At 28.6% G+C, this 11,568-nt stretch overlaps 1 protein-coding gene across 1 annotated transcript; it reads left to right on the plus strand.

Moving 5' to 3' along the window:
- Positions 1-250: 250 nt before the first annotated feature.
- On the plus strand, positions 251-1,665 carry LOC112803538 (protein FAR1-RELATED SEQUENCE 9-like). Its single transcript, XM_025847026.1, has 2 exons — positions 251-1,142; positions 1,445-1,665. The coding sequence occupies exons 1-2, from the start codon at positions 251-253 to the stop codon at positions 1,663-1,665; spliced, it is 1,113 nt and encodes a 370-aa protein (XP_025702811.1).
- The last annotated feature ends 9,903 nt before the right edge of the window (positions 1,666-11,568 follow it).

Genomic DNA, 11,568 nt, shown 5'->3' on the forward strand with positions numbered 1-11,568 from the left:
GATGTAGTTTTCTTGTTAATGAGGATATTGGTTCATACAAGTGGCTCTTGGAAACGTTTTTGGAAGCAATGGGGAATAAACACCCTATGGTAGTTGTCACCAACGGAGATCTTTCAATGAGAGAAGCCATTAAATAGGTCTTTCCTTATGCAACACATCGACTATGTGCATGCACTTACATAGGAATGCATGAGAAAAGGTTAAGAACAGTGGATTTCTAAATGATTTCAAGAAATTTATTTATGCTAATATGATTGTTAAAGAGTTTCAGGTCATGTGGGGAGACATGGTAGCGAGGTATAACTTATCAAGTAACTCTTGGTTCGACCAAACCTACGAGTTGAGGTATTTATGGGATCTTGCATATTTGAGGGACCAATTTTTTGGGCAAATCAGGACAACATGTCAGTGTGAAGGGATTAACTCTCTAATAAAAGCATATGTGAGAAAGAAAGATATCCTTCTTGAATTCATCAATAACATGGAGACCGTTGTTAGCCATTATAGGAACAATGCAAGAGTTGCAGAGTTTAATAGTAAATATACCGATCCAGTACTTGTGACTTCTTTGCCGACACTTGAAGATTTTGCTGCAAAAATTTTCACTCGTAACATGTTCCAGGAGGTCAGGAAGAAAATTGAGGGTGCTTGTGCTATGAATACAGAGTTGGTAATTCAGGATGGTGGAAAACTATATTTCAAGTGTAACAATTTTGGAGTGCCAGAGATTGATCATGTGGTTGAGTTTGACATAGTTGGAAGGATGCTTCGTTGTGAGTGTCTGTGGTTTGAAAATAGAGAGATTCCTTGCATGCACATATTCGCATGCCTAAAGCACCAACACATTGAAGTTATTCCAGAACGCTTAGTGTGCAAACGTTGGACGAAGAATGCCAAGAGTGATTTTATGAAGTCAAACATTGATGATCCAAATGATTCTGATAAGGTACTAAAGTGTCGTTTGGGTGTGTTGGGTGCTGAGTGTTCTAGGTTGATAGATGTTGCATGTAAGAACTCAAGTGATTTTGTTGAAGCAATGAATGATGTTGTCAACACAATTACAAAAACTCAAAATCGAGGTGAAAATTCACGCAACGGTAATTTAGACGATGACTACGTTGTTGATCCATTGGTGGTGAAGAGTAAGGGAGCTCCCAAGAAAAACTCAAAATTTAAGCAACATAGAAGGTGTTCGAACTGTAGTGTGACAGGGCACTACAACAAAAGTTGTCCTAGTGTTTCTGGTAGAATCCCAAAAGAGCCGATAGACGATGATACATAAAAGAATATCAACAGCCATCTTGACATCCTCACTAAGGTATCTCATACTATAACTATGTCTAGAATTTTGTTGTATGGTGATTCGGCATATTGTGTTTTGGATTTATAAACTATGTTATTTTTATGCTTTTGTAACGGAATATGATGTTTGGTTTGTGATTAGCGCAAAAGGCAGGCAGTGTGAAAAATCAGCAAAAGATAGAAAAAGATAGGAACATCGGTGGTAGAATAGCAGCTAAATCGGCTTTTACTGATCAAGTGAAAACATCAAGTCCTGGTCCTAATATACCGATTTGTGCATCTACAAGTAACGAAGAGTTCGGGATGAATTCCAGACTAGCAGAGTCTCCTGTTGTGGCTCCTGAAACTGGAATGGCAGATTGAAGATGATTCAGACTTTGGGATCATTGATAATTTTGTACCATTTACTAATTATCTTTTATTGATGTTTTGTATAGTTTGCATTCATTGATTGAATTGACATTTATTGTACTAGGAAGATTATGTCATTTTACTCATTTACTATTAAATTTTTTAAATTGTTTTTTTGACTTATTCTATCAATAACAGAACTTAAGCTTAATTTTAGTTCATTTGATGTACTGTAGTAAGTAATTACCTATACAGAGTTTAACCACCAAATTTTAACTACGAATGCTAACTCACTATTTATCACCAAATTGGCTCACATTGATGTGCCATAATCGACCTGTCTTTAATAGATTTATTAAGCTATAATATTATTTCTTAAAAATATTCTAGCATTAACACAATTTTTTTAAATTAAATCTAAAAATGTAAAAAATTAAATTTAGATAAAATAAAAAATTATAAAGATAATTCAAATATTTTAATATTTGAGCTACTTAAAAAGATAAAATTTATTTAGCTAAGATAATATAATTTGGATAAATAATAAAATGTTCAATAATTTTCAAGTAGAAAAAATTTTCAGTAAATGTTTTAATAAAAATAAATTATTTTATCATTTGTTAGATTTTAAAAATGACAATAAGTTAAAACAAATAATCTTTATTTACATGATTTAGTACTCACTACGTATCTTTATGAATACTATACCTTTAGTATATACATGATTATCTTTTTAAAAATTATTTTAAAAAATTATAAATTAAATTTTTATTTATACAATTATTTATTTTGTGGGTATTATTTATTAATTATTTTAGGATAATGGTATATATATAAATTAATTATTTATAAATTGTCTTGACGTAGATGGTACAATTTGAAAAGTGAAATATAGTGAGACTTGAGAGTAATGAGGAGAGGCAAAATGCATTCGAATATCCTCTTTTTTTCTTGCAATTACCAGATATTTCTCCTCGAATATTGTTTTCTCGGTGATGAAGATCACCGAAACTTCGATTTTTCTTTTTGTTGCTTTTTTCCTACACAGTCCCCACACGTAGAAGTGAATTGGGGAAGAGAGGATATTGGATTTTGACAATGCATTCTTGTCGGAAAATTCCTGCTTTGTCTATCTGAGGGAATTAAAACAATGTCGGATATTTAAAGGATTTTTTTCCGCTTTGTGTGCTTCATTTTTCCAACTTTTTTCACCACCAACAACTTACAATACATACAAAAACTTTAATTAAAAAAACCGGTACTAATCACTCATCCATATTCTTTCAACCACACATAGCAATCCCACGAGCACTCAACTTTTACTTCTTGTATTCAACCGCTATCATCAGTGACCCAATATTTAAAAAAAAAAGTCACAACAAATTCAGACATACATTATATCCAACAAACTAGCCAAATACACCCGTTTTAAAACAATCTGCTTTCATTCTCACAATTAGTCATGAACTTTACATTGATGAAAAGATTGACGAAAAAATAAAACCAATTTAATAAAGAACAAGAACAAAACATATAATAGAACATGAGAGAAGCAAACCCTCCTAGTATTTTAATTTGTACTTTAAATATCCATCCCATGAACCATTTTTAAGCCAGCACGTTTTGAGACTATCTCTCACCCTATAACCATTGAAATAAAGTACTAAGCACTGTCTCAAGTTTTAACTCCTTGAAGTTAGACAAAGATGCTGCATATCATCAATAATAAAGATTTTTTACCTCTCTGCAAATTCAATGGATCACTCACATGGCTTCTGATTCTGTGGCCTTAAGTACCAAACATCACACACAACAAAAATACAAAAGTTAAATATCATTAAGTACACCAGATGCTTAGTGAATGATTACCTGGAAATGTATGAAAACTAGAAAGTCTAAAACAAAAATACAAAAAGTTAAAAGATCAGAATGATTAATCCCTCGAGTATATGTTCTTACTTGTGACTATTCCAAAATGCATCTACAAAATATTTTATTGTACTTGATAGCTATTGGGCAAACTGTGCATCCAAGTTCGAATGCACCCTACAAATTACTAAAATTAATAATCTTCCATTAAAGCTTTCGGCATACAGGAATTAGAATGATAGTCAATGGAATTAGAATATAAGAGTTTGTACTAGTATTATCACTATTATGTACGTTTTGATGCACAATTTTATAGCTTTATAAAATAGGAACATTATCAATAGCTTGTAAAAGCTAATTGATATTATTACAGCTCCAATTATACTACAAAATGCAAACATGAATATTGTATGCAATTAAACAACTAAGCAAACTAACATAATCAACTGATTTTGATGAATAAAATAATGATAAAACATAAGAACTCATTGCATAAAGTCATGGAGGGTACAAATTGATCCACTTATGTCCATCTTAACATGTATGAGTACGTCATAGAGCAAATTATTGATTCTTTTTTAGTTCGGTGTAAGAGTCTACTCGATTTCAACTATTTTGATTTGAGGTACAATTCACTATGAGATAAATCTCTTCCAAATCTATTTTTCTTCATTATATTTTGCATCACTAAGACTCAAGAATGATTTAAACCAACAAAAAAAAATTGACACAAAGCAATTTCCTTATTCATATGCATTAGTATATTTGTTATACCATGTCAAAATTGAACAAGTGGTACCTTTCAATGTGCAAAGTATCACCAAGAAACACAACTTCTATGGTAGTAGCAATAACAATTGAGAGTGGCATGAATGTTAGCTACATACACAAATCTTTTTACGTGCAATGCCCAGGCATTAACAACATTGCTCATGAGCTTTCCAAAAATTTCATTGACTTAAATTTTATCATTCCACCAATAGATTAAATCCAGACATAGTTAAGTTAGAGTAAAATACCTATTTGATGCTTAAAAGATTAAAACCTTCATAATTTATCTCCAAAAGGCATTATGTTCTCATATGCTATCTGAATAAGAATTCAAGAAGCACCGAAAGAACTCAAGAAGAAACAATGCAAGATGGATTCCCATTATTGGCTCAAAATTCTAAATCACTAATACCAGCTTCTTTATTTGGATTATATCTCAAAATTCAAAACTACTAATACGGTTAAAGAAACTCATTAAGTCCTTAACTTATACACTATTAAAGGCATTAAAATTAAAAATAAAAAATAAGGCCAAAAGCTAATAAGAAAAATTAAAGCATATAAAGCACTTTCCATAAAAAAACTATATACTAGTACTACTCTTTGAGACTGATCATATGCCAACTGCAATACTTATATATAAAATTAGGTACACAATGTGTTCTTTTATTGTAGATTGTCATAAAAGTTCAATATTAGACAATTAAGGTAATTCTTCATAATTACCTTGCTTGAAAGATATCGGATTTAGAATCATAGGTAAACAAGACATGCAAATTGTGGAGCCCTGCAAGAAAATAATGCATAACATTAGACCAGACCTATTATCATTCGGCCAAAAACTATATACATAACCTGATTATTGGGATGAATAACTCTTCTCTACATCATGAACAACATAACTCTGTTCTAGTTCAATATCCCAAATCACAATATTTTATTAGTTGAATGGTTAAAATACACATCAACACATGGGTAAAAAACCAGAATAATCTAATTAAGATAACATTTACCACAGAAAATGGTGATTATTTACCTTGATTGATAAAGTAAAAAGCTGTGAACAATGAAGAACCATAGTGAATAACAAACAATGAACAACGAAGTAGCACACACTAACGAGTAGCGAACAACGGACCAATGAACATCAACTTAAAGTGAAGAATAGCAATGATACAAATAGAGAAGAATCTTAGTGATGCGAACATGAAGTAAAAGTTAATAACAACAGCAATTGAAGGAAGAGAATACCAAACCCACTAACCTAAAAAGCAGATCGAGAATAGGGCCACTATGAACAGCGATGAGCCTCAGGGGAGCAGAAGTCGTGGCCAATTATCAAGAAAGACTAAAGAGAGGGTCACAAATTTGGGTGGGTGCTTTTGGTTTCGTGGGTTTGAGGCTTTCGGGGTTTTGGTTTGGCGGGTTTGTGCGTGAGAGAATAATTTGAGTCTTATAGATTTTAATTTTTGGGGGGTTTCTAGAATCCCTACTATTTAGAACAAAAACCACTATCAATTAAATTACAGAAGGAGTAAAGAGTTTTTGGGTTAATGTGCGGGAGTTTTTTAAAACCTTTGCTATATAATTTCTGCAAAATTGTAATTTTTTTTGTAGTGTAACCCTTCATTCAATTATGAGGTTGCAATGTTTCATTTTTTAATTTTACATTTTTAGTAAAATTAATGGAAACAACATAATACTATCGACAAAAACGGCAGAATTAGAAACAAATAAATGGAAACGGTTTTAATATAAAGTTTTACTAAAATAAAATAACAAACACTATCAATGTAAATAATTCAAAATATCTTAAACTTAAAAAAATCAATAAAACTCATATCATGAACATAATAAATGGCTGTATTTCATTAGTGACCAATTTCTTTGCGGCTTCCATGGTGTTTTCTTTGGCCTTACTATAATTACTCAGCACTAAATCTAAGGCCAATCGCATGAGTGTAGTATCATCCACTGGCTGCATGTTGTAAAACTAATAAATTAGTGAAGGTTCTATTTAATAAGGATACAATGTCAGTAATTATAATGTTATACTCACTGGTATGATAAATGAATTTCTGGCCTCAGCATATAGCTGTCATCTAGCAACCCACATCCTAAAATCAAAACTGAGGCATACGTATTAAAATATTAGCTTCACTTTCCTTAGATAGTTATTTGAATTTGCTTAAATTCATTTAGTAACTTGTCTTACGAGTTTTCTTGTTGTGGAAGATTCTGTGGATAGTGGATCCGAAATTCACCGAGTTGATATGCAACTTCATCTAAATCTGACTTACCCTCTAATCTCTCATCGAGTAATTGTTCATGATTCATCCAGTCAATGAAACTTGCCTACATTGATAGGAAATATACTTATATGTAATTGTTGCTGAAAATTAAATGAGTTATGGGCAACAAATTTAATTTAGAAGCATGAATAACTCACTAGTTGTCGAATCTGTCGCTCCCTTATAGTTTTTCTTGATCTTTGTTGCATTGGATCTACACATATCAACTTCCTCTTCTTCACGTCAACACATAATAAGTATCAATGTTTATAGTTGTCCTTAATTGGTACATAAATCTAAAAATTACAAAAACTCAAGATTATAAAAACATATCATGGCAAATGATAATAAGTGCGTAGGTTTCAAATTTAAAACAAATACATTAGCTACCTTTGATAAGATGCTAACATCAGATAAATATGCTGAGTGGTCCATTACCACAGCTGTTGGTGGATAGCAAAACGAAAGTGCTTGTTCCTAACAAGTTTTACAATCAAGGAAAATTGCGATTCAAATTGATAGTTTTATGATAACATATAGTAAAGTTTGACTTCATATGATTTACTAAGACACTAGGCGTTAGAAACCATATCTTTGGACATCCGGAGCAAATTTTTTCCTCATGAGTCATTGTGCATGTAACCATTGTTAATATCTAGGAAGATCAAAGATAACAAATAAAATTAGTATCAAAGGTTTAAAAAAACAAAAAATTTAAAGTGAATTTTAGAGTTTTACGTTAGCATCTATCTGTTGCATAGGCTTAAGTGCATTGAATGATCTTCTACAACCATATACACCTTTGTGTACAAGTATTTCCTTGCTGTTGTAAAAATAAATAAATAAACAAATAATCTTACCACAGGAAATAAAAGTTTGAACAACTTTTACCTATATGTATATTAACAAGATACTTACTCGAGGGAGACATTAGCATTATATAAATATATAGCTACCATTGCTTCTTCTTAATTGACGAGCATTTCTTTGGGGATTTCAAATGTCAACTAAAATATAAATAATTTTGAAATCATAAGCAAATTATTCATATTGAGCATAATCCTATTAAAATAATTTTTACTTACTGGTATTGTCAAAGAACGCAACCTTTCAACTTCACATTTGACAACATCCAACTCATACAGTTGTCCATCACGATTAGTTGCCTACATATTAAATGTAACATTACAAATATTTTTTTGAGCATTTTCAGTTTTATTAAACACAGTTTTTGATTGTTCATATGTTAATATATTCACTTACTATTAACCATGAAATTCTTAGTTGGCAAAATTAAAAAAATATTTAAAACAGAGATAACTAATTTTTGTTACTTACCCTATTGCAATTTGATTCTTCACCTCTAGCAGTAGACATTACCCTATTTACAGGAGGAGTTAATGTTTGGGCCAAATTCTGAAACTCTTGGCGTATCATCCTTTGGACCTCTTGGTTCACCCTCAAAATTTTTGAATCAATGTATTCAGTTAAACAATGATACATAGGTTCTGAGAGTAAATTTAAATGTTGGTTGCTGACAAATAAATTGTCGAAAGAGGCTTTCGTGTTTTCTTTGGAAAGAGTTTGGCTACACAAGTGCAAAATCAAATTATAGTTAACAGTTATACAGGTCTCTTCTTGTGAGAAAATACCAAAAAAATAGCATAAGAAGAATCTATTTAATAATAATTTACTTTACATAGTCTTAAAATTTAAAAAATAAAACTAATAAACAAATACTAAAAATATAATTGTAAGACAATTAACTTTTACTATTGTGAAATTATATAGTTGTTAATTTTAAATATTTACTCATGGTTAATTAATTAATTTATGCATAAAAATTATTAATACGGTACAAATTTTAACTAAGATGAAACATCTTATGGTTTTAGAAGAATAAAGAGATAGTTTATAAGAATTTTTGAACAACATATCACTCTTTTATATGTAATTGATATTTAAAAAAATTTTAATTAATTAATTAGATTAATATAATATTTTAAAATATTATTGTAAATCATTTTGAAAGCCATACAAGTACATTTGTTAGTAATATTAGAACTGAACATAATATATTTTTGGAAGCGGTTCCGGTATGGCATTGTATGACGCTGGAACGTAATATTCCATTCTTATATACCATTTAGATATAAAATGGCGATAATCTTAAGTAATAATAATATTAAAAAGATTATTTTAAGATATTAAAATTTAATGATGTTATAAATCGATTTTTTAATTATTCAATTTTATCGTATAAATTAAATAATAACAAAAATTATAAATTTAAAAATATCTAAAATAATTGAATTTTAAAATAGCAACGTTCTGAGCAACACCACTCGGCCCACAAGATGCAAGCTCTCCATCGTAATGTTTTTTAGCCATTACCCATCCTCGTTGTATCCAGTTGGTCATTAGGGACAAATTATGACCATATTCAGGGTTATTTTCATCAAAATATCTATCACTACAAGACAAAGAAGCTCTAAGTAACTTATTCGTACCTAGAATATGATGTTCCAATTTTTTCGTGCGGAACACTTGATAATTTTCCTATACTTTTATCATGTTTTAGAACCACAATATTTTAATTTAAACATAATACGATTATTTTTATCACAAAGGTACACATATTCTTTTAATTTGTGCTTTTAATCAGGAATACATAATTGAAATTTACCTAGAGGATATATCACAAACAGCATCTTGCGCGGTGATAATTTTATTTTGCGCCATTTTCTGTTCCATCTCTTTTTTTGCATTGAATTTAATCTTCAAAATAAAATAAAATCACATGAATAATGTCAGATTGAGTTTTAAATAAGTTAACAATCAGTTAAAATTTCATAAATAATTGCTAATACGTAGACATAAAAAAAGGTATGATATGAAACGAATAAATTAAAAAAATTAAAATAAAATAAAATTTGTCATAAAAAAATTAATAAAAAATTGACATTATGAACCTCTTTGAACTGCTCCTAACTGCACGACCAGTCATGGTGTCGCGTTATTCGTAATGTGAGTGTTGAAAAGGGGTGGATAATAGAAAAAAAAATAAAACAAGTTAATAGAAAGGTTGAATAGTACTGACATTACTCTAACAGTTATTTATAATATTTTCCATTCTTGTTTGAAATTTAAAAATTAAAACTCTCTAAACGATAGGAGGTTTAAGTTAGATTTTTTTTTATTTTTAAATTAATTCGACCACACATGCAAAATTTGTTACAAGATTTTTCCGGTGGCCTTTAACAATATTCAAATTTAAGTTACTTTTTGTAAAAGGTGACAAACAATTAAAATTTCAATTTAAAAACGTTGCCTTTCAAATTTTAATTTAAATTTTAAATATAATTCAAATAAATTAACTTATTAATTTCACCGAAAATTAAAATCTAAATTGACCATTTAATAAAAAAAAGTTGAACATCCGTTTTTTATAATTTTTATCTGTTCCAAAAAATATATTATATTAATTAACAAAAATATATTAAATCATCACCCAAAGTATATTATGAATAATATTAATTAAAAATATTAATGTTATTTTTTATCTCATTAATTTGATGTAGAAAGAAAATATTTTTTTATCTGATAATAGTTTTATTTTTATTTACATGTCTTTATCTATTAATGATGAAATGAAGAAGTTTCATAAGTATTGTTAACTTATTTTTTCAGATTGTTTTGCAATAATAATTTTTTAATTTTTTAAATTATTGATTACGTAGAGTATTATATTTAAAATTTTAGTACATAAATATTTTGTCTGAAATAAAATGAAATTATTAATTTTGTCTATCACAATACCCTTTATTTTACATATTGACTAAGTTACTTAATTGACATATATAAAGGACGCAAGAAAGTTCGCATCTATCAATGATTCATTAAAAATATTTATATGTTAATTTCTTAAACTATATAAACTATTAATTATCTAGAGTACTGAATTTGACATTTAATTATATCGAGTACTAGATTTAATATTTATTAATTTTTTAAATTATATTGCAAAAATATTAATTAATTTAATATTATTTGTCTTTCATATGATTGGCATATAAAAGATGACAATTTATGAAAATAAAATATTTGGATTCTAAAGTTACCGAAATACAACTTTTACAGTTTGGATACAAAAATGTAACTTTCTACAAAATTATATAAATTGCGAGAGGGTCCCGCAGTTTCGAAATACACATGAACCGCTAATGGGGTTCCACGGTTTACGTTGATGTTCAATTTGGCCAGAAACCGTTATAGGAGTTCCACGGTTTCTTTGTTAATGGAAAATAAGCATAAACCGTGGAAGGATTACAGCAATTTATGCTTGCACCAAGTTCCACTATAGTTGTTTGCACTTACAAAGTAACACATTATGAATAATGCATTGACATGATAAATAATAGATATTACGTCTACATGATGCTTTTATGATATGATATTACGTCTACATTAAAGTTAAATTTAAATTTAAAATTTAAATCATTTGCCTGAGAAAAATATCTAGTTAGTAATTTGATCATTAATTAAATATTTAATTTTACAATAATTTTAAAATAATAAATAACAAGATAATAATTATGATATATATTAAAAATTAGTTACTAAATAAATATATGAATAAAATTATATTAAAATATAAATTCGAGTTACGTGAAAGACACATATAAATATTTAATTTTAACTACAACTTAATCTTTTATATATTATTTAATTATTAAATCTATCTTCTATTTTATAATTATTATTTCAATTATTAAAAAAATTCTATGTAAGGATTAAAAAATATCAATTTACGTCACAAACATCTAAGAAAAACTTATTCTACAGCACAATTCAATTGATTGTGTTATCATGCCAATCGATTGAATAAAAAAATACCCTTATGGTTTTACGAAATTCAATCCATTGGGTAACACTACTAACCGATTGAATTTTAAAGAAACATGCAAAATTTAATCAATTGTGT

This window comes from Arachis hypogaea, chromosome 5 (assembly GCF_003086295.3).
Source record: "Arachis hypogaea cultivar Tifrunner chromosome 5, arahy.Tifrunner.gnm2.J5K5, whole genome shotgun sequence".
Classification (NCBI taxonomy): domain Eukaryota; kingdom Viridiplantae; phylum Streptophyta; class Magnoliopsida; order Fabales; family Fabaceae; genus Arachis; species Arachis hypogaea.

Coding starts and splice junctions, on each gene's coding strand:
- LOC112803538 (XM_025847026.1), top strand. CDS start 251: ATGATTGTTAAAGAGTTTCAGGTCATGTGGGGAGACATGGTAGCGAGG. Junction 1,143..1,444: donor TGATCCATTGGTGGTGAAGA/GTAAGGGAGCTC, acceptor GTTTGTGATTAG/CGCAAAAGGCAGGCAGTGTG.